The sequence below is a fragment of the Balearica regulorum genome, chromosome Z (genome assembly GCF_011004875.1).
Source record: "Balearica regulorum gibbericeps isolate bBalReg1 chromosome Z, bBalReg1.pri, whole genome shotgun sequence".
In the NCBI taxonomy this organism is placed as follows: domain Eukaryota; kingdom Metazoa; phylum Chordata; class Aves; order Gruiformes; family Gruidae; genus Balearica; species Balearica regulorum.
In genome coordinates this window covers 32,680,591-32,708,114 of record NC_046220.1, presented here as the reverse complement: position 1 = coordinate 32,708,114, position 27,524 = coordinate 32,680,591, and the positions used below count along the sequence as shown (strand labels likewise).

The 27,524-nt window shown below is 37.8% G+C and overlaps 1 protein-coding gene across 2 annotated transcripts in view; it reads left to right on the top strand.

The window, feature by feature from the left end:
* SLC44A1 (solute carrier family 44 member 1) overlaps positions 1–27,524 on the top strand; it is a 67,339-nt gene that overhangs the window by 32,230 nt on the left and 7,585 nt on the right. For both annotated transcript variants that reach the window (XM_075740861.1, XM_075740860.1), the window contains exons 5-14: positions 7,711–7,804; positions 12,147–12,316; positions 14,203–14,292; positions 16,350–16,477; positions 17,390–17,576; positions 19,747–19,912; positions 23,067–23,223; positions 23,473–23,556; positions 24,594–24,731; positions 26,059–26,295. In XM_075740861.1, the coding sequence (XP_075596976.1) occupies positions 7,711–7,804; positions 12,147–12,316; positions 14,203–14,292; positions 16,350–16,477; positions 17,390–17,576; positions 19,747–19,912; positions 23,067–23,223; positions 23,473–23,556; positions 24,594–24,731; positions 26,059–26,295 (1,451 nt within the window). The remainder of the gene's footprint in view (positions 1–7,710; positions 7,805–12,146; positions 12,317–14,202; positions 14,293–16,349; positions 16,478–17,389; positions 17,577–19,746; positions 19,913–23,066; positions 23,224–23,472; positions 23,557–24,593; positions 24,732–26,058; positions 26,296–27,524) is intronic.

The window sequence follows — 27,524 nt, the reverse complement described above, 5'->3', positions numbered from 1 at the left end:
CTGCCTCTTGCAAAGCCTGGCAGATTTTAGGAAACAAAATGTGTGTGCCTGTAATCTGCTCAGAGTGATTGACATCCAGAACACTGGGAACTGGTTGGGACCTTTTATAAGAGGAGAAGAAAGAGAAGGAAAAAGCTGGGCAGTTGACTGCTCAGATCTTTGGCCTTGTGATGGGTTGACCCTGGCTGGGGGCCAGGTGCCCACCAGAGCCGCTCTATCACTTGCCTCCTCAGCAAGGCAGGGAGGGGAGAAAGGAAGATGGAGAAAAACAGCCCCAAACTCGTGGGTCGAGATAAAGGCAGTTTAATGTAGCTAAAGCAAAAAGCCGCGCACGGAAGCAAAGCAAAAAGCAAAGATTATTCTCTACTTCCCATCAGCAGGCGATGTCCAGCCACTTCCTGGGAAGTAGGGCTTCAGTATCCGTGCCCCTTACTCCGGAAGACAAACATTGTAAAAAAAACCAACGAATGCCCCCACCCTGTTCCTCCCCCTATTCTCAGTTTCTTACTGCTGAGCATGACGTCATATGGTATGGAATATCCCTCTGGTCAGTTTGGGTCAGCTGTCCTAGCTGTGTCCCCTCCCAAGATCTTGCCCACCCCCAGCCTGCTGCTGGGGAAAAAGAAATGTTGGAAAGACAGCCTTGATGTGTGCTGGCACTGCTCAGTAGTAGCCAAAACACTGGTGTGTTATCAACAGTTTGCTAGCTACCAATACACAGCACAGCACCATGAGGGCTGCTGTGGGGAGAATTAACTCCATCTCAGCCAGACCCAATACAGGCCTATACAAAGGTGCAAGTTATAAAGCACAGGAATGTTCTGGAGCAACTCCTGGAGGTAATGCAAAAACGTGCAGTGTTGGCTGAGAGCATTTTCTAATGCTATTCTCACATAGCCATGCTGGTACTTGAGTTTGTACAGCTATGGACTGGACACAGCTGAGAATGTTGTATATTGTGAACTGGCTGCTGCTGGTCTCACTAGGACTTTCTCAAGAAGCAGAACACCTCAGGCAGGGAGTACTTGGGATTCAATGTTTGTCTTGGTCTTGGTACTTAAAAAATGGTGTATTTTGAGTAATGTGACTGAAAGTTGGTTTTTTTTCCAGAGAGCTGATCATTGCTTCAAAATGTGATGTCCAGGAAATACTGTAATGCTCTTTTCAAGGCCTTGCCAAAGCATTTTGAAATATCCTTGAAGATATAATTCATATATGACTGTGCCAAATGAATAATGAAATGTTGTTATTAAAAAGAAACACTAAACAGGTGGCCATAATTTCAGTCATGTTTAATTCAGTGACAACTATACTGACTGCTCATTGTAGGAAGTAATATTCCAATCTGTTGTGTAAATGACTGGATGCAGATTTAGAAACCAAAAATGAAATTTCTATTTTATAACATGTTGGCAGGCACCTTCGTTGTCAGAATTCTGTAGCTAGGCAAGGCTAGTTGAGGTCTGGGTGGACCTACAGCCGGAGGTAAAGCTACATTGAGTCTGCTGTGGAAAGTCACCTGAAAGAAATCAATAAAGGAAATCAAGCTGGCTAAGTCAGAGCAGGTCATCTCTCTGAGCTATGGGAAGGAACCATAGGGGAAAGAAAAAGGATTTTTCTTTTGTCTGAAGATAATGACATCTTCACATGTAGTTATCAAAGTACATCTTTGCAGTATACTGTTGGTACTTGCCTCAGAAACAGTTGTTACATCAGTTGCTGTCAGCTTCTGACATTTTTCTTCTGTTCCTGTCCCCCACTCCCAACTTTGTTTTTAGTGGAAGTATGCTGGTTAAAGCTTCGTCCTTTGCTCACGATTTTCCTGAAGTCTCTTGTACCATATTAGTTATAGGCATATGATTAAAGAGATTCTGCACCAGTAGGTCTTTGAGACCCTGGATATCTTAATTCTCAGTGTCATTTTTTGAATGGCTGGGATAAAAGTACACTATGACTGGTCTTGCGATACAGACTCATCCACTTCTACTCTACCTTGTTACCAGAACGGCCTGTCAGGGTTGTCTTGTATTGGAGATGAACCCTCTAGTCAGAATGAAATAATTTTCACAACAGAAAGTGGCTACATGTGGAGTCCTCCAGTAATGCTGTGTTGTGTTATTGATTACATTAATAAACCATTTGGAAAGGAGGAGGAACAGTGAGGTAGTAAATCTTGCTGCAGCTACTGAATTATTTAGAATTACATGAAAAAAAATCTGATATTATTGCAGTGGAACAAAATGTCAAATGCAAAGGAATGCCTGCAGAATGAAGGGGTAGAAAAAAACCTGTGTTGTTATGCATTTAGCGTTTTACTTTAAAATGGTTATTACTAGTTGGGAAAGAGATCATGAAGCTACTGAGGACAGTGAGAAGATTAGGTGGAGGCACAGCATTGTCTGAAAGTGTTATGTTTATTAATTGTAAAGAGAAAAGAAAAAGGCACTATTTTGTGAAAACTCATGCTGTGTTGGGATCTTAAAGGCTGTGTTCTGGTCTTTCCTTGGCAAAGTGTTTTCTTAACTTTTTTCTAAACTTTATTATGTGTACACATACTGAGAAGGCAAACAAGGATGATCACAGGAAAAGATGAATGATTCTTTTGCCTGGAAAAGAGAAAACTTATCAGGAAGAGTAAGGTCTTTAAAAGCAGGAATAGCTTAGAGAAGGTTAAAAAAATTCTATTTCTTGATGTCATAACTTGAGTAATATGAAATTAGAGGTCAAAAAAGAAATTAATAGGCATCAAATGGGCAGATTTTTTTTCCACACAAGTTATAGTTAATTTATGAAACTTCTTGCCATGAGGATATTTTAGATACCAAAGGATAAACTGTTGTAATAATAGTGTTTGGATATTTAATAGGTTAGTACTCAAGGATGTCCTTGAGCTGTAAGTGGTGGAGAGCTAAAAGTGCAGCAGGGGAAACATCTGCTGCTGGACTAGATGGATTTTCAATTTGATTCCAGAATAGCTAATTTTATTTAGCTCTGGAAGAAAGATGAGTGGAGGAATGAGTAAATTAATACTTGTTTTCAACTTTCTGTACTGTTGCTAAGAATGGGGGGGATAGAGAAGAGGATAGTCTGGGCTTTTAATTACAACAGAAAATGCATCTATGTGAGTTCTGACTCTAAGTTTTATTTATTTTTAAAATTTTTGTAATTTTATGTACTGCTAGTTGTAACAGTAACTGCGCTTAGCTATCTCAGTTGGTCTCTTTGTGGTCTCAAATTCTGGAGACCTTTAAAGGTCTAAGTAGCAGGTTTTATGTGTTGAGTTTTTCTTGGAACATTCTTGCAGGCACTGGAGGATACTTTCACTTGAGTCCCACATTTATTTGTAAAAGGAGGCTGTAATTTCTCGTGCTTTTGAGTAAGTGATGGTATGTGTCTCTGCCACAACTTGAAGTTCATATATATATAATCTTTACTTTCCTTCCTTTAAACCACTCGCTCTGCTTCTGGAAGGCACCAGTGGATAGATCTAGAGAATGAAGCTTACTTTCTTCACTGAGAACAAATTTGTCATATTAAACTGAGAAGTCCTGACCACAAAGTAGTCTGTCCTATGCCTTCTTGTTCATCTCAAGGCATCACTGTTTTTCTAGACTCTACTGGATCCCAGAAATTAGGTTTAGGTGTTAAGGTTCAGTTCCATCCTTGTTTGGCCTTCTGCCTCTATTCCCACACCATTTGCAAGAGGAGTAATATGCAGTTATTGGTAGTGTACCAAGTTGTCTCACTGAGTGAAGCTTTGGAAGGGTAATGTGGTTCAGATTAGCAGTTTAGAGCTGATAGACTTTGACAGGTAGATTTGAGTCAAGCTCTGGAGTGAGAAAAGTAGAGAAGTGTTAAGATTTTCATACTTGTGAGAGTCTGCGAGCCTTGTCCTTCCTGAATGCCAGTGAACTCCACCTCTATCAATATCCAGCTGTCAATACCTCTTAGCTTGTATTGCGTGGGTTGGTCAAGCATCTGTGAGTCATGCATTCACAATGTTAGCTATGCTTTAATTGGTGACACTTGCTCATAGAACACCCAGAACCCAAGAGGAATTAGCACTGGGCTGAAAGTACAGAGGCAAATAGTTGTGATTTAAACAGTTGCACTCCTGCTAACATTTCTGTATTTGTGATTACCTGGAGTTTGATTCCTGTGTTAGAGGACTTGCATTACTGATGAACTAATGGGATGTTGCTTGAGGAGAGAGAATGCTTAAAATGGAATAAGATGCTAAGTTTTTTAACTATAATCTCTGCTTCATCATATGGTCTTTTGGAAGTCAGTTATGTCACGTACATGCACAATGCATGCATAGTGTCAGTGAGATTCAGAACAGTGAGACCATACATGGAAGATCATATAAATTACCTTACCAAAGCTGTGGTTCCTGGTCTCTCAGGCACTGCTTTGCCACGTGCCTGCGAAAAGAGGTATGTGGACTGCTTGGAGCTGTGCCTCACTTAAGCAGAACGTACTCTTAAGGTGACTATTCTGCTCCTGGTACTGAACCTATCCCAGGTATCTCTATATAGTTCTGTGTTTTTCTGTTTAAGTCCTTGACTCTGAATATGAGTCCATGTTTGAAGGTCTGGAAGTCCTTGCTTTAGTTCCTGGTGACACTGTAGAGAGATGGGTAGGCACTGCTGAGCAGCTCAGAATGGGATGCAGAGCCCCTGGTGTGCTTTCCACCAATATCATTTCAGCAATATTAATGTCAGCAGTTTCCTGTCGGCTGGTCCTCTTAGCAGATGACTTAGGAAATCTTACCATTTCTCAAGCTGTAAACTTTTATATTGATAGTGATGCTGATGTAGCAGAGGTTTTGTGTGTTTGCATACAACACAGCAAATACAGGAAGGAAAGCTGTACTGGAGCTCTGGTCTCTAAAAGTGGTTTTATCTGACCACCTCAGGTTAGTATGGAACATCCCCTTTACTGTACTGCTGTGGGAATCGGGCTTATGTCTTGTCATTCTGCGTGCTGTGTCCTCTGAGCATAAAAGACCTTTAATAATTTGACTTCTGAGTTGGAAAGAATCTTTGAAATAAGAGGTTGGTCCCCATCTTTGTCCTGACTTTCTACAGCATTTTTACATAATTTATGCTAATTGCAGTTGTTTTAAGAATGCCAGAGATAATGGCTGTTCAGCTCCTTATTAATCCATGCCTAGGCAAAATAGAAGTCTTTTAGAGGAAGTGGTGGCTTTCACTCCTACAGCTGGGTTAAGGTTGAAAGGAATGTTTGTTTTTTGAGATACTTTGCCTCAGTCGTGGCACCAAAATATTCTAACGGCTGGAGCAGCTCTACTCATGGAAATGAAACCCTGGAAAAGAAGCTGTGTTGTGTCTCCAGAATACCACTTTGTAGGTGACAGCACCAAATACAGCACTCTGGGACCAGTAAAGTCTGTGTGCTTACCAGTAGCCCAGCAACTGTTGCTCTGCATAGTTTAGAAGTATTTTTCTTTAAGGTTATGAAATGTTGGGATCTCAAATCCAATCCCTGTAGGACAGTTTGATGTTGTTCACCTAGTGATTACTCCAGAAGAAATATGCACTGCTGTCGGAAGCAAAGGATGTATTACTTTAATGATTTTTTAGTTTGTTCTCTGAATTCTACCCATAATGTTTTTTGAAACATTTGCAAGTGATAATAATTTAGGAATAAGAGCAGTGTCTTTGGTAAACTGATTATCTCAGCAAGGTAGGTGGTTCAAGTTCTTCTTTAGGCTTTTGCAGGCCTTGCAAACTCAAACAGCAATAATAAGACTGGCTGTGCTAAGACAGTCTCTGCTAACCCAGAATAACTAGTATGGGGTGGAAGGTTTGGCAAAGCAGTCCGTTCCTCCTTACAAAATTCAAACTTTTATTTATTGATCCACAGGGACTATTTTGTTAAGAAATCTGTTTACGTTTGATGTCAAGTGACACATTACTCATGCACATGTTTGGGTTGTAGAACTCTCCCACGTGGTGTTAGAGAAGTTGGAAGGTTTTCAAAATAAAAAGAGATAAATATTTAATGAATTAGTAAAAATTTATTCTGTCTAATTATATAGGATAAAAGGACAAATAAATCTCATAAGCATTATTTCAGCTATTGGACTGGTAGTTTGTTTAGATGCAAAGTGGTTAATGTTCCTTGTCTGACAAGCTTCATGAAAATATTTTTCTGCTTGGCTGTGAGTCTACAGAAGCCCAGTACGTGAGGTGGACAGCTGAAGGGAAAAGGTCCAAAGAAACCCTAAGAGCAGTTGCTAGGCAAGAGATGACAGCGGCAGCCAGAGTCATCCACTGCTCCGTTGTATGACAGGAGGGGACATGCCATTGGATTCCAGAGGGAGCTCACAAGGTGCCTCCAGTTTCCTCCACTGCCAGGAGTTTGTTGGCTTACCCTGGTCTACAAGTCTGACTTGAATGGCTTGTGATCTGTGCTGCAGATCAGGATCTGGCATTTGGTTTTGCTTGGCTTATATTTGTGATACAAACAGAAGGTCTTCAGGTACGCACTTGTGCAAAGAACCTAGATCTTCCTTCCCTGGCCATAGCAAATCCTGCCCATTTTCCCTTCTGCCTGAACCGCTACAAGTCTCAAGGAAGCATCAGCATCCACAGTTCAGCCGTGTCCCTTAGACTTATTTAGATGCGGGGGCCTCTGCCTAAGATACTGAAGCTGTAGTTCAACACTGGTAGTGTTGAATGGGAAAAATCACCGAGCTGGCACCAAATGTTTTGTATTATGAATATGTATACAGTTGTCCATATACAGCCTCCCCACTTCTTCCTATAGGACTTGTTATTCTAGTCATCTTTATAACTTAGCTTTTCACCTATATTCAAAGCAAAACAAATGTAAAATAAAGAAACTTGATCTTTGCATAGGCAGCTTATACCTTTGGAGGCTTTCTTGCCTCTTCCTGCAGTTTCTGAGAGACTGTTGCTCCAATCTGATTTGGCAGTTGCTGTATTCCTAGAAGCATTGGCTCAGATGTTCAGTAGCTTGATGATAGACAAGTGGGAAGAGATCTGTCTGGGTAATGTACTTCCATTAGGCCAGTGTCACATACTAAGGAAAGCTTAAATTATGTTTGAATTTGGCTGTAGGTAACTTGATCTTTATTGTGCTGTTCCAATTTGTTTATAGAGAGAGTTCAGCTTTGCTAAAAGCTTTGGACATCTAATGCGGTCAGACCTTGTGTTATTTTTCAGGCAACTTTCTAACCTCAGCAGTTTGGTTTCTTTGTTCCTCTTCCTGATGTCTATAGACCTGGTTGTATATTGAAAACATTAAAAAAAACCCTGAAGAAACCACTTGAATATTTTCTTTCTGTAATGAATATTGTCTTATGCAATATTCATGCACTAAATATGATCAAGAAGTGAGGTGGAGTAATAGAGGAGGGTTACTTCAAAGTGCTTTATGTCCTTCTCTTTTACACTGCATTGTGAATTAGCCTTTTCAATTTGAATACACAAATGTTGGAAGACCCAAAGCTAGATGAAGTGTATCATTCTGTTACACTGAAGCCTGCATTGGGCTTGATTCACTGTTCCATTACAGGAGGAACTGTAGCATAACTTTGTGGTAATAACATGAAGAGCTGCAAAATCAGGACCTATATCAGTTTTAATACCATTTGCAAAGAATAGGAATAGTTTATTTTTATTTTTTTCCCCTGTCAATCTTTTTTTTTCCTCTCAACAGGATCCACTCTGTGTAGCTATGAACTACAGCCATCAGAATACACTACAGACCCAAGGGCCGCCAAGTTATGTCCTAAATATCCTGTTCCAGAGAGGTAATATTAACATCTTGTCTGATTGGGGGTGGAGGGATTAGAGATTTGGTTTGTTCATGACAGTTTTTAGAAAATATGCAGCACAAATTTATTCTGTGTTAAAGGTGGATGTTTTAGTGTATTATTGCTACATCGTTTTAAAAGACAATTTGAAAGCAACTCTTTAAAGAAAAACCCAAGCTATCCACACATTTGTTACTGAGCTGGTAACAAATTGAGCTGGTATCTTCAAGTTCTCTTTCCTCTCATGTAACTGACACTGTGCTGAGTATCAGCTGTTTTACTGCCTTTCACTCTATAGCCAGCTGCCTGTCAGCAGTGCTATCAGAGCACTTTGGATCTTAGGGACAAAAAAGGGTATATTCACACACAACTCTTAGCAGAGTTCACTTCTCACACCTTACCTCAGGTAGTCAGATGTAGCGAATTGCTTCGTTTTTTATTCTTTCATTCCCCACATGACCAATATGAGGATAGTTGAGTACCAACAAGAGGGCTGTATTTTATAAGCAAATTGATTTGAGTTTCATTGTTTAAAATATTTTACTAGACTGCCTTTTGTGAAGTAGGAGAGAAAAGTTTGTAGCTCCAGAAACTACTAGCTATGCTGGCTGGAACTGTGGAGATAAGCATTGCTGTGAAAAGAAGCAATCTGCTTGCTGTTGTGCACACCCTTCTGTCAGTAATTCCACTCTCTCAAGAAGAAAACTGTTGTGTTCTCTCAAAGTTTAGCTTCTCAAACATATTCAGTAGTGGGTTGTAACTGCAGTCTTGCTCTATGCATAGATTTCTGTTATGGTTTTATTAAATGTTATAATTGTATCAGTTCTAAAAACTTCGATTTTAAGTCTCTCTTGTCTGCATGGTAGCCTCTCCAATGAATAATTTTTTTATATTGTAGTGACAACAAGTAGCAGCTGGAATATTAACTTTTTTTTTACTTTTTCCCACAGCAGATTAATATTCCATGCAGCTAACCAGCTGTTATAGCTGTAATACAAAACCAAATGAAAACTTCAGTGCCAGCTTGCATATTGAAAAGAATTGTCAGTCTTACTTTCTGCCAGAATTATATTGACTTTTCTCACTGTGTTCCCATGTCATTCAGTGTGAATGAATATAGCTTAATAAGAAAACAGGAGGATAGAACAGTATGTCAGAGCTCTAATGACACTATGTAAATTCCTCAGAAAAACTGCCTCAATAGATAGTTATTTTTAAAAAGCTATTGTGTAGGTGGAGTATTGCCCCTTTTCTGTTTGATATGAATAAAATGCTCGATATGTTTTAATATTTTCTGAGGTTGAAAAGTCTGAATTTAATGCCCTAAAGCAAAAGAGGCCCATATTGTATCTGTAAAACAGTGTTTTTCAGATTTTTATAGTTAAATTACTTGAGTAAATTTATGTAATTTGGAGGGGAAATGGAATCCTGTGGCAACAAACAAATGAAAACCCAACACCCTGTAGGCTGAGGCATGCAGGGAGAACTTACCTAACACTGCTGTTTTCAGATTTGATCTGTCAGAGGTATGAACCATCATCTGACTCCCATTAGGTCCATGGGATGGAGATAGCATATGCTGTGAGGAATGTCCCTTGTGTTTTCTGTTTGATGACCAGGCTTCTTCACACCCGTCAGTTGAGGCTCCACCTCTCAATGGACTCTGATCCTCCAGCTTCAAGGCACTATGTCCAACTTTGACACAGCAATGCAGTCCAGCAATGCAGCCAACAATACACATGTCTTCCAGAAACTGTGCCTAGCACATCTCAGCGTCAGCAGAGCACGACTTCACTGTTTACTTTTGAAGTAGAGGACCTTAGAGGAAAACCTATCCAGCTTTTCCCTACAGCGTTTATCAAACAGTTGCGCTGAGCTATGCCAAGGGGCTGCTGTATAGAGGTTATAAGGAGCAGGTGGCAGTGGCACTCCAACCAGGCTCCCCACACACAGGTTGCTATATATTCCCAGGTGTAATAGACAGAGGAAAAAGCTCTCCTCTGAAATCTTGTACTTGAACAATCAGATGGGTCTTCTAACTTCATTGGAATATTGCTTTAAAAATACCATTTTTAACATCATCATCTGCTGGCTTGAATTTTACTTGCTCTTGTTTATGATTAAGTATCATGTTGTTATTCTCAGAAATGTGTAATTCTGTTTTGGTATGTAATATACTAAGTTATAATCAAAAGGCCATATAAAATAGCACAAGTCTCTGAGAATAGATCTATTATTGCATTTTTTATTAAATAAGGCATTTTACATCACCCACTCATTCAGTCAGAACTACTGAAATAGCAGCAGATCTCAAAAGGTGGATTCTCAGGAGTCCTATTTACTCAAGAAAGCTTGTAGGAACCACTAACCTCTTTTTTTAAACAATTAATTACAACAAAGTTAGAAATTAATTATTGCACATAAAAATAGGTAACTTAAAATGTGTAGTGAAATTGCTACAGCTTAAGGGATGTTAGATGGGCAATATAAAATTTGCTATGCAAAAAGCATTTTTTGCTCTATTGGGATATATTTTGTAACAATATTTTAATCCCATTAGCTTCCCTTTTCAAAATGGGTATTTTCATATTTGGATGCAGGAATGATAGTCTTTTGCCTACTCCCCGCTCAGAATGTGTGTTTTGTTACTGATATTGACAACTTCTAAATGTTGTAGGCTTTCTGCAAAGTTGGACCAATTAACAATTAAATAAATTTCTCAGATTTCAGTATTTCCCAGTATTACTGCATATAATGAAGAGCAGTACGCTGCATATTCCAAAATAGGCTATGTTGTAAGAGGCTGAGAGGATACATGGGCCGCCTTTTAAATAGGGCAGCCATCATTATGAGTTTAGTTTGATTTTAAACAACTGTGACTAATTCACAAATACTCTGCTGTACTTAACTGCTGTCTTCATCACTACCTAAAAGCAGACCATCAATATGAGCGTCTCCAAATGCATTTACCTACCAAGCACAGTAAGTTTAAAAGAATGTAATTTACAATTGTCAGTCACTTCAAACAAAAACCTAGGATTGCTTAATTACCTAGGTATGGCAGGTGATCGTAATTTCTCCTGAATTGTGTACAGAATAATTACACACTAATGGTTTTCAGCATCTCATCTTTTTTTCCCCAGAAACAATACATAGAAAGGATGTGCATAAGGCAGCTGGTTTACTCACTACATCTTTAAAATGATGGTTAGAATTTTGGAAGTGCTTGAGCTTAACAAATAGTTATTGAGTAGAGAAAATTGCTCCTTTATAGGTCATTGCTGAAATGGGGAAACTGCATTATGTGCATTGCTGCTACAGTCCACTGAAATCTTTTTGAGTAAGGAAGATTGGAGAGGGTGAAACAAATTTAGAGGTTAGAAGAAAAGACTGACTTAATACAAAAGACATTTCTTTCATTGGATACAATTACAGGAAGGAACATGTAATGCATGGAACATGGGTCTGAGGGGTAATTGGGAAGATCGACCAAAAGATACAATAGTCCACTTTGAGATCTGACGTAGTTTATGAGCAAGAAAGGCAGCTACCTAATGGAAAACATTTGGAAAACAAAATTGCCCACTTTTAAAGTGAAGTTTTTGCTCTCTTGTATCTTCCTCTAATGGACTTGGTAACAGGTTCTGCTCAGCATTGTGCAAAGTTTAATGCATAGCCTCAGTATTTTCAGGAGGATGCTTCCAAAACAGCTCAGGAGTAACGAAACAATAGAGGCATCTTTGCATGTTTTGCAAAGAAATGTAGTGCATAATTTTAACAAAGTTAATGAAAGTAAATACTGTGATTATAATCTTCATTATGAGAGCAATCTTAGCATGGGGAAAGACTAAGAATAAATACATTGGGTTTGCTTGGCAGCAGTTGTAAGTGTTGATGTCCTTTAGCATAACATATATGCTTGCAAGAAGAGTATTGTAATTCGGGGATTTCTTTTGTTGCAAATATATGCCAGTATTTGTTTCTAACATGAGTGAAAGGCATTGTTTCAGCTGCTGGTTCACCACCTGACACTTGAATGAGAGACGTTTAAGTGGAAATAGGAACATGTATTTTCTGAGCCTTGCTGTTTAAGGGTGGGAGGGTTTACTATTGGACCGTGCACTCCAGCCTTACAGGGTTACTTGTAAGAACTGCATCACTTCCCATTATGATCATCCTCATTCCAGCAGTACTTGTGCATTCAACACATGGTTTCTGGTTATGATGTTATGAGGGTGGAGTGGTTGCATCTATTCACCTTTCATTTGTGTGTTGATGTGGCATTTATATTAAGTAGGAGTAATTTTTTTTTCTGATTTTTTTTTTCTTGTGTCACCAGTGCACCTATTCCATTCTTCCATCGCTGTGCTCCTGTGAACATTTCCTGCTATGCCAAGTTTGCAGAGGCCCTGATCACCTTTGTCAGTGACAGTAGTGTCTTACACAGGCTGATTAGTGGAGTTATGACCAGCAAAGAGATTATAATGGGACTTTGCTTGTTATCACTAGGTAATTGTTTTTCTCATTACTAGCTATTTCTTAGTACTGCATTAGGAGACTGTTAACATCCTCTAACCACAATATGAGAAAAAAAAAAAGTATGATAGCAATGAGCCCTTAGAAAATGGTTCAGAATGCTTTTTTTAAATGTTATTTGACAGCTGGATATCTTATTCAGAAGCAATATGCATATGCATTCCTGTTTTTTCTCTTGTTCCACTGATTATGAGATCTAGAGAATGTGTGGCAGTTGGTTAGCCAACATTAGTTTTGGTATAGTTAACAGAGCATCCCCGTTATCCTCATTTTTATTACAGTATTCACCTTTTCCTTTTCTAGTATTCAACTTCTGCTAACCCAAGACCACATAAACCCTTTCCAAATAAAAAGGACAGGGTGAGAAGTGCACAGTAGCACACTCTTCTAAAATGTAGGGGGTTTAGTTTGTTTCATTTAACATACTTCTGCAGGGATATGAGAACTTTCAGAGGGAAAACAAGAAAGTTAGGTGCCCATTTGTTGTATTGTATGTTACTCCCTTCTCCTCCTTCCCCCAAAGTTAAAAACTTCAGGCCTTTGAAAATCTCAGCCTTGTCTGAAGAGCTGGAAATTCCCAGCGGTACAGAGGTGCTGAATAGTTTCTACAGTCGTGAGATGCCTCTGGCCTATAGAGTGACACATTGCACTAGACTGAAGTGCTGTTTTAACTAATTCTTGTGAACTAAAGTGTAATGCTACTCACTCATATAAATTTGTTTACTAATGAGTTTATTTCAGTCCTACCAAGTATAAAAGCTGCAATCCTAAAATGGGAAGCTCCAGATACTATCCATGTATATGAGCAGTGTGTAGTTTTGAAAGAAACACTGCAAAGCTATACCAGATAAAGAATTCCTTTGTTTTCAGTCTGCCTTTGTGGTTTAAACAAAACAAAAGGCTAGATATCATTTAAAAAAAACCCAAAAGAACAAAAAATGAAAGACCATTGGATAGCTTTTAAACTATAACTGGAAAGCTGTTTATTCTTCTATCTTGGCAGCTGCAGTATTTGATAATAATGGTAGAAAGACTGTTCCAAATCTGAAAGCTAGTGGCTGATTAGCAGTGCTGCTGTTGGGTTAGAGTCAGAAATTAGTACAGTTTTACATACAGTTAATTTAAAAAATACTTTTCATACCTTCATAGTTAAACAGAATTTATTTATTTTTAAACAATGGGTTAGACTGTGTGATTCAGAAAGGCAAGTTTCAGTGGTTTTCATGTAACTGCTGTACACAAATAAGTATGTGCAAAAATATGTGCATGCACTTACACACAGCACTCACTAAATCTGAGTTGGCTGAGATTGTAGAGGGCTTTTTAACATGCAGTTCCTCAATGGCAGTGGAACTATATGAACAAAGCTTATTAAAGAACTCATTTTACATGTTGAAAATAAAGTAGGTTGGGTTTTTTTTTTTTTTTTACTTTTTACTGGCATGACATTTTGGAATACACAGGTGTCACATTATCTGCACTTGTTTGACAAGTGTATCTGAGTGCAGATTCTGCTCTGGTCCTCAGGAGCTGTGCTCATGTTACCAGACTCAGAGTACTATCATGTCTTGCTGTCTGTTTTGTCATTGTCTAAATACATCTCTGACTGTGTGTACGCATTATGTCTTGTATTTAATGTACCATGTAAATGTATTTGTGTTTAAATTAACAGTATCAAAGCAGAAGGTGTAGAGGTTGCCTAATTTCTTTAACTATCTGTGCAGTGAGTTTGTAAGCCTCAGAAAATAAATCTCTGTCTAAAAATTCTGTTAGAAGGCAGTTAGTGCAGTGGGAGAATTAAGAAGGCTATTTCTACTTGAAATAATTGCTCTACTTACTTTATTTGTCTTCTTTTGCAGTGTTGTCCATGATTTTGATGGTTATAATCAGGTACATTTCAAGAGTGCTTGTCTGGATTTTAACAATTCTTGTCATTCTGGGATCACTTGGTAAGTCTTGTTTGTCTCTCAGTTTCTCAGTGCCCAGTTCTAATCTTTGTGCTCTGTGTCCTCAGGCCAGCTACATCCTGCACAGATCTTGGCCCATGCATTTCCCTTCAGCTTTCCTTTGAGTCCTTAGCAAGACAAATGTCAAAAATGCCACCTTTGTAATTGCAGTCTTCTCCCAGAGAATACATGGCTCCTTAGAGATTTGCTGCACTCCCTGCTTGGCTGGCAAGCTTCCTGTCAGCCTAACTCACTAAAGCCCACATAAGTAATACAGGATATTCCTCACAGCGCTTGTAGGACAACCCTAAATGTTGCCTACTTCTTAACCTGCCTTCTAAACCTGTGAGCAATACAGCTAGTCTGGGTGTGTCTGCCAGCATACCCACCTGTTGGGAGTATTCAGGCAGGCAGGAATCAAAGGGCAACTATTGTTTATGCAGCCTCAGGGTACCCTTAGGATGTAGATGTGTCCGTACAACCCTGACAGGTTCATCAGCCCCTTCAGTCCTCCCAGTAGCTCTGTAGGTCTGTCTAATATCTGTTCTTGAGGAGAGGAAGCAAAGGTGCTTTTCTAGCATTTCTAATCAAACCCTTGTATTTCCATATGACTCAGAAAGATCTGCATGACCTAGGTCATGTATGAAATGGAACCATCTGTGCCATCTTGGAAATAGCCAAAGATTGTCTCATCCAAAATGATTTAGCTTGCATGAAGATAGCCTTGCTTTATCACATTAACTTTTACATTTATAAAACTAAAGTTTTCTATTACTGATACTCAGTAGCAAAGCCAAAATGTATGGGCAGATGACTGTAGGGAAAGAACAAAAATAGAATAATTAAATTAGGAAGTACTAGCAATTTAATTCTTGCAATGCATGACTGCAAGGGATGGAAAAAAATCAGCAGACCATCTATGTCTTTTCAGGATCACTTGGGGTTTCTGCTTGCTGTTCAGAGGATCTCTGACCACAGAAAGGGGAAAAAAATAGATTTTTTTTTCATTTATATTCTCTTTAGAAGCTGAGCAACTGTGTTGAGTGAAAGAATTGAATGACTTGCTGCCATCTGTTATTATGTTCTAAAAAATTGCATCCATTACACAGACTGAATAAGAACATGTCATTTGTGAGACATAGTGCTTATTCAGTATTCACTGTTTGTTTAGGGGATACCAAAAGAGCATCTTCCATTTTAGACCTGAACTGAGTACCTTCAGCAAATACTAAAAGCTTATGCAGCTGATTCAGAAATAACAGAACAGAGAAGGATGCTCAAAAGGATACTCAGAAGCCTCCCTGAGGGGCTGGAGTCTTGTATTTAAGAAAAATTCTACCTTGGAAAGGTAGCTAGAATATGAAAATGAAATTTTCACCATAAGGCTAGGATTTTGTAACAAGGGTTAGAAGAAAGTACGTCACACTATATTGGCCTCCTGAGCCTTTCACTGATGTTTTTTCCATTGCCCAAAAGACATTGTCTGATGCAGGTGTAGCTATGTGTCATTAACCTGAGGTGCTGTTTTCAGTATCAGGGGTGTTCCTTCTCTTCTTGATTAGTCTTCCAAGGAGTTGTAGACTCCTCCTTTTGTTCCTCTTGTTATTTTGCATCCTAATCCAAACATCCCTCTCTGTTCCCCCTCCTAAATTCTTACTCCCTATCATATTATACATATATATATGCATATGTCCTACCATATAACTCTAGTCTTCTTTTTGTTACTCTGCTGCCTGTCTAATAGGAGCTATGATCTTCATTGTTAGGGCTCCCCATAAACTAGTCCTCTCGTGCACTTCACCTTAACACAGAGTCGAAGAGCTGCAAGACTCTTAAGCGGTCATAGTGGGGTGAGACTGAAAAGAGTACATCTACTTGAGAAGAGGGCAGTTCTCCATCGTCAGAGGTTCCTGTTGTGTTAGCCATTAATGCCTTTGAGCATTCTGTACCAGACCAGACTTAAAAGAAGAAAATGTTTAATTTACTTGGTACTAGGTAGTATAACTGTGTCACATAGGAGCATCTTTCAGTTACCCTTTTTTTTTTCCTCTAAAACGTAGGTGGTACAGGAGTCCTGTGGTGGCTCTATGCTAAGCAACAAATGTCTGCCAGTGCTGTTGAGACTCAAATAGCCAAAGACAATCTTCAGGCTCTTCTGATCTATGCCATTTCAGCTACAGTCTTCACGGTATGCTTTGCTAATGACTATATTATTTTCTTGTTCTATCTTCCTGGTTGTCTCTATTTTTTTATTCAGGTGAAAGTTTTATATTCCACACATTTTTGAAGAGTTTATTTCTACTGCAATGTCTATTGTGGTGTTTTGAGGGTTTGGGGTTTTTTTTGGTTTGTTTTTTTTTTCTTCCAGGCATTGTTCTGTAATATCTGTTTTTGAGTCAGAAGAGAGTTCCTGACCCTGCAGCTACTCTCCTCTACTGTAAAATGTCCACAGAGACTTCCATGAATTGGTGCAATATTAGGCTCCCAATCCAGTTTTACTTACGAGATTTTTTTTAGGTTGCCAGTTCAGAGGTACATCATTGCAGTTTATCTGATAGTCCTTTAGACCATTCCTACTTCTGAAATCAATTGTTCCCAAACTTCTTCCATTTACAGAAGGATACAGAAGGATTGTGAACTAAAATACTAAAAATGATTACTGAACCAATTTATCTTCTTCAGGCCTTGCTGTTCATTTCGGAGTTATTGACGTTACTACTAAAAAATTGACAAAGTTTGACTAACATATGACAAGTCCACCACAACATGCCGAATTATAGATGTTAAATTGTATTCTGTGTTAAATCTTGCTGATTTCACTGGTTTGTGAAACGTAATTGAGGATAGAATCTAGTCTAATATAAACCTGAGTATGATGCTGATTCCAAATACACAATTATGAGATTAGAATTCCCCAAAAGTATAATTTGGAAAATAATTTATCACCAGAGAGGCTGATAGTGGTTTTAGATTTTGATCTTGTGGTCTTATAGATAGACTGTGTGTTAATTTGCTGTGTTTGAATATCCTAGCAGTGCAAAATGATAGGTTGCTTATTTTTCAATTCTCTAAAATGTGATTTGGAAATGTCTCCCTCTAGGTTATTTTGTTCTTGATAATGTTAATTATGCGCAAACGAGTAGCTCTCACCATTGCCTTGTTCCACGTGGCCGGCAAGGTCTTCATTCACCTGCCGCTGCTAGTCTTCCAGCCATTTTGGACATTCTTTGTGCTTATTCTCTTCTGGACATACTGGATCACAGTCCTGCTTTTCCTTGGTACTACAGGTAAGCAGCTACCAGGATTATTTTAAATCAATTCAATTTAATTTTTGTATCATTTCAGGCAGAGTTGGTTAAAAAGCATGTGGGAACCTCTGAAAAAAAAGAACATATTATACTTCCGTTGTCTGCTTCAGTGACTTCAAAACACTTTTTTCCAGAAAGTTGTTGTGCTTTTGAGTCTGCATTCCCAGTATGTTACTTTGTGCCTTAGGCCAGCTTTTTGATTTGATGTAAGTTGGCATGTTGCAAGCCACAAGACTCCATTAATAAGACTGCTATAATAGTTTTTCAAATAATTCCCTCTAATTTTACATAAACAGGTCAAAACCAGCTAATGTTACAGCTAATCTCATAAGGTATTGTATTGTAGCTGGTACTCACGCAGATTAAGACATTGGCATGAAAGGGCTGTTGCACACATTTGCTGTCTCCCAGAATGTAAATATACTGAACTACTCAAAGTAGTGTAGTTGTTCTTAGCTTCAGTGTCTAGTATTATTTCAGCATTTTCTGGGATTATTAGGGAGATTTTTCTGCTGTTTGTACACCATATTCTGAGAGTAGGCAATCTAGTCTCAATTTTTGCTTGCTGTGAAGCAAGTAGAAGATGAAAGCTTTGTTTGTGTTCAGAGTCCAACAAGAGCTTCTAGAAATTAGTTGATCCTATAGGTTCAAATCTTAGTTACTTCAGCAGAGAAACCTAGCAACTGCTTTTTAAAATGGGAGATGCCTGTGTTATTTTGCAGTAAGTTATGGACAATAGAGACCATCATTCATTATTAAAACCTTAGAATTTTGAAATTTATTGTTTCCGCTGATACAAAAGCAGCAGTGTTTCAGGTCACAGAGCTATTTCAGTATAATACAAGACAAATATTTTTTATTACATAGCCTGAATTTCTAGCAAGGGATGGAGGTAATAGAATTCACATGTTCTTGTTCTTATTACTGTTGAAATTTTTAGTTTTCATTATATGTTGTGCTATGTGCGGAAAATGTTTACCTCTGAAAGGGAGTTAAGTCTCAGTCCCATGCTTCACTCTGTGAGTTAAAGACTACTGCAGAGGGACTGAGAATTGTAGCAGAATTTAGGCTGATGAAGTATTTTTCTGACAGAACTCTTCAATTGGCCTTGATTCTGCAAAGACTGATTTATGCCTTTAGCTTTATATACACTCAATATCTTCACTGATAGCAGTTAAGCAAAATCTTTGTGCAAACAGGGCCGGATTTTTTCAATCCAAACCAGGAGAACTGAAAAAGAGTATGTTATCTGTGTATGAGACAAAGCCTACGCTTATGAAGAGCTTGTTTGCTAAAACTAAAATTATTTCAATAGTTCAATTTATTCACAAGAAAATACTATTTTTTATATAAGCGTAAAAGCATAACTAAGAAGGTGGAGAAGGTGCTATCAATGCTAAGTCTTAATGATTTTCAAGGTAAGCATTTTATACACGTGATGTTACTTTCAGTATTTTTCTGAATCTCATCAGCTGTTCACATAACTTGTATGAGATAAAACATCTCAATGTGGGTTAACACATTGAAAGAGGGCTTATCCTAGGAGGGTTCTGACATGTACTGTCAGTCTCAACACATGATATCGCTGTTCAGATGAGACAGAGTCAATGGATTTCTGAATGTATGAAATCATATGTTTAGAATAAATATCTTTAAAGCTACAAATACTGTTGAAATAAAGACTCACTATAAGGAAAACAAAAGTGATTGGTAATGTTGGCATCTGGATGTAAGGAGCTATGAAGTTTAATACTGACTCTGACTGTATGAATAATACCAAGAGCTACAGACTGAAATTAAGAATAAGTAAGGTAGGCTTCCACCATGTTTAATTATAAGAATTCTTGCTACTTGGTAGTGGTTAGTTTTGGAAATTTTCACCATGTAGCTATAAATTAAAAAAAGTGTGGCGAGATTTTGAGTACACTCAGAATATTTTTTAGTGCTTTTTTCAAATGCCATTATACTGATTATCTCCAAAGCTGTATCTTTCTTCTGAATGATCTTCCTAAACATGACATGTAGTAGTGTTAGTAGAAGCTAGAGAGCTTCTACTGTAGACTGTTATGAACTGCTAACACCAGATGGTTTCTTCTTTCTGAGCTGATGTAAGCACCATTTCCTTTTTTTTACCTTCATTTATTTTTAGGCACTCCTGTCCCAAACGAAGAAGGATTCGTTGAATTTCGGATGGCAGGCCCTTTGAAATACATGTGGTGGTACCATGTAGTGGGACTGATCTGGATCAGTGAGTTTATCCTAGCCTGTCAGCAGATGACAGTAGCAGGGGCTGTTGTGACGTACTATTTTACAAGGTAAGGACAACTGAGACAGCTCTACTGCGAGCAGCCTAGAAATAGAATTAGCAGAAATAATGAGGGACACAGCTTTTGGGGAGAATACTTGCTCCCTTCCTGAAAGGTGGAGAGCAGTTGAATTGTATTGACTCTTTTAAAATTACGTCAAGTCTGAAAATAATCTGTTTTCCTGATTATAAGATGGTATTCTTGATATTTAGGACTTAAGTCTTGTTTGCCTTGCAACCTGTCCACATTGGACAGACACGGATGATTGTTTACAAAGCAGAATGCACCTGGAAGATCATCTGTAATGCTAGTAATTAATGCTGATAAGCTTGGTAGTGATAAAAAAAAATCAAAAGCAATTGACTATTATTTTAATTGCAAAATATTGTCCTTTAAATTACTTACAGCATTTCATTAATCTTTCTTACACAAGATTACTTTAGGTGTTATTAGAGTCGTAATTTACATACAGATTCTGACCAGATCATGTTCAAATAAAAAGTGATATAAAATATGTGTGAATTACAGGTCTATATTTCATTGCTATATTTGTGTACTAAGTTGTGTACCAGGGCATACTTTATGCTGGCTATTCTGCATGTATCTGCTAGCTATTCAAGAAGGCAGTATTGATTATTAAGCAATGGTTTTACCAACCTTCAGGCACAAGAATTTTGTTTCGCAGAGATAAGAAACTGATTTCAGAACCACAAACTTAGCTTTAGGGTTTTAGTCTCAAGTGTTTGAAAACTTTTCTGAAATTACAATTGCTTAAAATTTACCTTAAATAACTGAAAATTGAAGTTCTGGATTTAGCCATTTAAGACCTAGGTTTTTCAGGGGAAAAAAAAGGTATCAGGTGCTTTGTTAGTATTTCATGAGAATAAATGATACTTCAGTGATCTGAAATATTGCATTTTGGTATGTGGAGCAGAACTATGGCAATATTTTTGGTAAGGGAAAGAAGCAAGTACACTAATAACCATTTTATAAAAGTATAATTTAATGAAGCTTCTCCAAGTGTCATCCTAGGTAATTTCTTAAACACTACCACCGCCACCCAAAACACTACATCATTGTTCAAGAACTAGATGAGTAATTTTATTTCAGATGTTTTCAAAGTCTTTTCCAAACAGTATAAATACAACTCCTCTGGATAAAGAGCAGCATGAGTGACGATACTTAGCAATGGTGGTTTACTTCCAGAACGAAAACCAAGATGTTGGAGTAATACTATCCCCAAGAAGTATCCTAAATACACATGTAGTTCAGCTAGTGGGTTTTGGTCTGTGTTTCTAGCATTTCATATGAATAATATTGTATATAAAAATTTCTAATGATACCCAGCAGCCACACTATATTTTCACCATATGCTTTTTAAGACTGAGGTTTTTTAAATTGTTTTTTAAATAATGCATGCAGAAATTTTTAAGTGCATGATTCAGATCACAAATGTTTAATTGATTTGTCTTTTTAATTGAGACTGTTATCTGAATTACATTTGACTCCTTATCTCCCCTAGTCTTTAAAACAATATCAAAGGCAAGGAATTAATTTACTGTGCTGTCAGAAATTTTGTTATTTTATTAACGATGAAGTCCTCCAGTATACCAGTGAAATACCTCTGTGAAGTTTTTACAAGATGTTACAGGGATGTAATCTTGTGAGTAATTAAACTAGATTGAGTAACAAACTAAGAAAATACAGGAGAGGATAACTTTGCATTGAAATAGATGAGTTAGCAATATATGTGCTTCATCTGTAAGTTTATGTATTTTCTATCACTTGAAGGTGAATGATTTTTCTTTCAACTGTACCCTATCATTCCATAACAGGAATTTTATTTTATGTTAGTAAGTACCCATTTCTCCCTACTGTTAACCTTTTCTGCATTTATGGTGCAATTCTAATCTGAAAAATGACTTAGTAAGAAAGGAAAGGGCATTAATTTGAACTTTGTCATTATTTTGCATATTAGCAGCTTTCCACAGCAAATGAGGTGAAGTTATCTATGGAGAAATGTTTTATATATGCTTACTGTTCATTCACCTTAGCCAAATGGATTCCTTTCAACTCGGTCAATAACAGACATCAAGGTGTTCTGCATTATGAACTCTGCCCTCAATCACATTTACCTCAAAAGGAGAGAGTGGTGGGTTGCCTGGGTGTAAGGCTCAGACTTTTTATGTATTGCGCCCAAAAGGGAATAGAATTTGGTTTCCCCCACCTCAGCTCTAAAAGTTAATTGGAAGAAAATACAGGGTAAACCTATTTTAATCATTAACATCTCAGGTTTAAGTTACGCAGATATTAGTTGTGTGGAATGAAGCCTCTACTTTTTTATCTTTTTGAATGAAACTCACATGAAAATAACTTTCTCCCAAGCTGAGCAGATATTGTTTGTTTGAAATGTTAGGACTTGTTCTTTTAGCATGCTTAGTATTATGTTCATATTTCTAATAAAGAAGAAGAGCCATTCTTTATATGTTGAATAAAGTTGTTCTTTGAGAGAAAAATAGAAGTGGCTTCCTTGGTAGGAAATATAAATAAAAACTTTAAGAGGGACTTGCTTCAAAACTGTGAAAGTTAGTATTCATCTGATAGATTAAAAATACTCTAGCCACGTTGCAATAAAATAGCTTGTTTTAAGGCTTAATACCGAGTTCCTTGAGGATATAATAGCTAAACCAGAAATGCAAAACATCTGAGAAAAGAATTTACCTAATAAATAACAACAGTAATAGCCTCTCCAAAGTCTCCATAAAGACCTCCAACAGAACAGGAGAAATGGGGAAGGCAAGTTTATCAGTAGACTGACTGAAAAAAATCTTAGCTTTGTTTCTCACTTTTTGGGAAGGTTTTGAATTGCACACGACCAAATGTAGTTTTATAGAAACTGCTACTTGGCGATAGCAGTAATGCAGCCAACTGCTAGCAAGAGTACCCTTAAGACATACTGATTTCTTATCCAATTGCTATTACTGCATTAAAGCCAAAACTGTGACTTGCACAGACTGTCAGTGTGAACAATATACACTGAAAGCTAGTATAAGGATAATGCATTCCTTTTGCACATTAGTTTATTGTGAATTTGTACTATTTCTAGATGATTCTAAATACATATTGATCATTCTACTTTATTCTTTTTTTCTGTTTTCAACAGGGAGAAAAGGAATCTGCCATTTACTCCAATTCTGGCATCTGTTAATCGTCTTGTTTGTTACCACCTAGGAACGGTGGCAAAGGGGTCTTTCATTATCACACTAGTGAAGATACCACGAATGATTCTTATGTATATTCACACACAACTCAAAGGAAAAGTGAGATAAACAGATTCCATTTTCTTACTGAAAATCAATGCCTGTTGCATTTACAGCTAATTTAATTTAATCTATGTGTGGGCTGGAAGTCTTGTTTTGAAATATTTGGTCATTAAAGGACCATGGGATTGAGAGGGACTGCTTAAGGTACCAAGCTGAGTATCAGTTACTGAAACAAGAATATTGTTTTCTTAAGATCTGTTGGTTTTACTTTTTATCTTTGTTTTCCCACATTCTGTGCTTTCCTAGGAAAATGCTTGTGCTCGTTGTATGCTCAAAGCCTGCATCTGCTGCCTTTGGTGTCTAGAAAAGTGCCTGACCTACTTAAATCAGGTAAGATTTTCAACATTCAAGTTTTAAGTAAGGGCTGATAATATATGTGATTCCCAGAATGCAGTCTGAGGCTGACACATAAGGTATCATACTTTGAAACTCAGTTTCAATGAAGGTATTTCAGTCTTGTCTCCATTACTGAAATTGCACTGAAAATCACTACATTAGTCTTTGTTTACCTTGCCAAGATGGAAAATACCTGGTGTTCATCTTTGTGAGCATGGTATCTCAACTTTATAAAAAATTGTTTAGTGATTGGAGATGTTCCTCCTTATGTCCACTCTATCAAACCACATCTGAGTTTCAAAATATGTTTGTTATGAAAAGAGAATGAAGCTTTTCTAGGTGTCATATTTAAGATTTACACAACTGAAAAACTGTACATAACATCAAATTGTTGTCATAATCTACAAAGTGGAAAAAAAGTTGCAAGTTGTGATACACTGGCTGGTTAGATCCATTTGTGAAAGAGATATTATTGGCCTGTGGTTCCAACTCTGTTAAGGACATCTCTAAACATCTCTTTAATATCCCTTTCACTGTTCATTTTTTTGCTTGTGGAAATACAGAAATGAAAGCAGAAGGCAGCATTTTAAAATACAATCCTTGAAAATTGTTCTGGCTACCTTTGAATGCAATCTGGTGAAGTATCTAGAAATTATCGTGCTGGACTTGTATGACTCTCTTTTATATTTCCAGATTATTTTTTCTGACTACTTAATTGCTGTACTTGTGCCACTGCTCACCTCCTCCTGCAGAGAAATTGCAAATTCTGTTTAATTAGTTTTTTGGAATAAACTTGTTAGTGCATAAATGATGAGCAAGGGAGGAGAAGAATAGTAATTCTGTACCTTGTATAGTCTTTTGTCAGCTGGTACATACTGCTTGATTTAACAAATCTCAAGGGAATGTGTGTTCAGTAACATCATATAACTTATGTGACTTATTCAGAAGCCATATCTTCTCGCCCTTCTTTGCCCCCTCCATCTGAAATATCTGATCATTCCATGAGTAAATCTTCAATCTGCTTTTACCAGAATGCATATACAGCCACTGCTATCAACAGCACCAACTTCTGCACCTCAGCAAAGGATGCCTTTGTTATTCTAGTGGAAAATGCTCTGCGAGTGGCTGCTATAAACACAGTTGGGGATTTTATGCTGTTTCTAGGAAAGGTATGTGTACAACTGCTGTATACAATTGTTACTGACCTATGTAGTGGCAAGCTTTCTTTAGCAATGGCTTGCACCCCAGATACAAAATGCCTTCAAATTCCTGTTTTTAGCATGCACTTTTTCACATCTAGCTGCATCATATGAGGAAGGGACTGTCCAGGATAGGGAGGATAAACAGATGACCCACTTATGTTAAGTAAGAGCGATCAGAAAGGAATAGCTGAAGATGATGACACCTTTTGCATGAATTTATTTTTAAGGACTCAACAGAAAAGCGATCATTAGAAGTTCTGAGTTTTTGATTGGTTTTGTGGTTAAAATCTAGAATTGTAAGGAAAGCAACCATTTCCTTTAAATTCTGTTTAGTAAGGGCTCTCCAGGTTTATGCTGAAAATTCGCACGTTATTGATCACCATTTATGACAAGCTTGGACTCAGGAAGGTAGTTTAGGAGCCTGTTGTGAGGAACTGCCAGTGGGGACTGAACTGTCTTTCTTATTACATTCCTCTACTTTTATTAAGTCAGAGCACAGTGCGCTGAACTTTTAATCCAGTTGATAAGGTGTGAGGAGAAGTAAACACATAATGACCATATAGGTGCTTGGGATACCATGAAATTACATGTGGTTTTATGGAAGTGTTCAAAAGGTGTTAGGAAACATCTCCCTGAAAAGATGTCTTTCTAATTATTAGAGAAATGCACAGGTGACAGAAATGTTGAAATGAACAGTGCAGCATATAAAAAATAGTATCAGCTAGAACAATGCTAGCCTGCCAGCCTGTTTCCTCTATCAGTGCAACCCGTTTTTTTCACTATTCAGTAAATCTGGCCTATTTTACAATTTTGTGTTTAGCTGCAGTTCATAATAATAATAATGTTAAAAATGTTGAGTGGCCACTACAATTGTTTTAGTCCTTTTGTTATTCCCAAAGACCAAACCGGTAGCCAGTGAAATAGCAGTTAGGGCCTCACACATAGTATAGTTCTGTGGACACTGTTACGTGAAGTGCCTCACACGAATTCTGATCTCTTTCCCCGTATGGATATGAGACAGAGATAAGACAAGCTTGGAAGTTGTTTCTGCCAGCACAATGTAAAACATACTGTCCCTCCAAGACCTGCCTCCCCCTCCCCGCCCACCCCCCATGTCATTTACTCTCAGGAATGTGGGGAATTCAGGAGGTAAAAATACCATTACCACTGTATCTGTAACCCCCAGTTCTAGCCCTGGCAGAGCAAGAAGCACATAGGTTAAAAAAAAACCAAAACAAAACTAAAAAATCAAAAAGCTTCTGCCACTAGAGTTGTCTTGTGTTTTCTTCATCAGGTCCTGATTGTCTGCAGTACAGGTTTGGCTGGGATTATGTTGCTGAATTACCAACGAGATTACACCATCTGGGTGCTGCCACTCATCATTGTCTGCCTCTTTGCATTCCTGGTTGCTCACTGCTTCCTTTCCATTTATGAAATGGTTGTTGATGTCCTTTTCTTATGTTTTGCCATTGACACAAAATACAATGATGGGAGCCCTGGGAGGGAATTCTACATGGATAAAGTTCTCATGGTAAGTTTCCCCTAGTTCTCTAAGGCTTAGGATATGGTTTCATAAGATGGGTATTTTGAGAGCGGAGTGAACTCACTAGCTGAATTTAATACTCTTTTTTTCTACCTGGGTTACCTTGTTGTCTTGTTCATGGCTTGATCAGCAAACAGTGTGGTCTAATGAGCATCAGATAAGTAATGACGCTTTCTTCCCTTGACGTCACTGGTATTGGCTTCTATATACTGGCTGTGAGATGAGCAGTTGTCTTGCAGAATCACACCTTTGGGTATCATTTCTTGTAAATGATACAGCGCAGAATGGAAAGAAGCAAAACAAGGGGTAAAGGCTTGGTTTTTATACTTTCCTAAGAAGGACCTCTCTTGGGACATGGGAGAAAAAAACCCAACAGAATATTCTACCCCACTCGCAGATAGTAATCACACTGGAGCTTTTCTTCTTTCAGACAGACAGGAACCAGAATTTGCTTCTCAGTCTCTAATGCACAGAGACAACAGATACTATGTTCTGTCCATGAGCCTAGATGTTATGTCAAGGTCCTTTGTACAATTCAGTTCTTACTTGTTTGTCCCATCTTATTCCCTGTTCATTCTAGCTAGAGACCAAGATGGAAAAATTCTGCTCCTCAAGCCATTCATTTTGTTGTTGTCGAGTAGGTCATTTTGTTGATAATTTTTTTAAATGGCAACCATAGAATATGTCCCTGTAAAATGTACCCACGTGTGTAAGCTAGAGGGACACTTTCATGACTTCTTAGCGTAATTTTTTTTCTGGTTACTTGTTGGAAAAACATGTTGAGAAATTAAGGTTAAATTTTTAGTAAAACACTAGAAGTTTAGAGTATATAATAAAATGATAGCTGATTAGTTGCTTTTTATCACAGAATAAGAGTAGAATGTCTCAGAAGACAGCACAGATGAATCATAAGAGCATTGTGGGTTTCTTTAGTGAACAGTCAATGTCAAAAAATGCAGTTAAAGTTCACTGAAATTTGCTACAGAATGCTTGCCTTTAAGGAAAAAAAAAAGTACTTAGAATTAGCACCTTTGCTAATGTTTGAGTCGGTGATTCTGAGCTGGTGACAAATTTAAGAGTTTGAATTGAGGGACGTTAGGGAAATCCACAAGACCTTGCAAGTAATTATCTCCAAGTGCCTATATTTGATGGACTTCTAACATTACACGCAGTTCACAGGATACATGGTAATAACTAGGATCTCTGGGTTTTTTGAC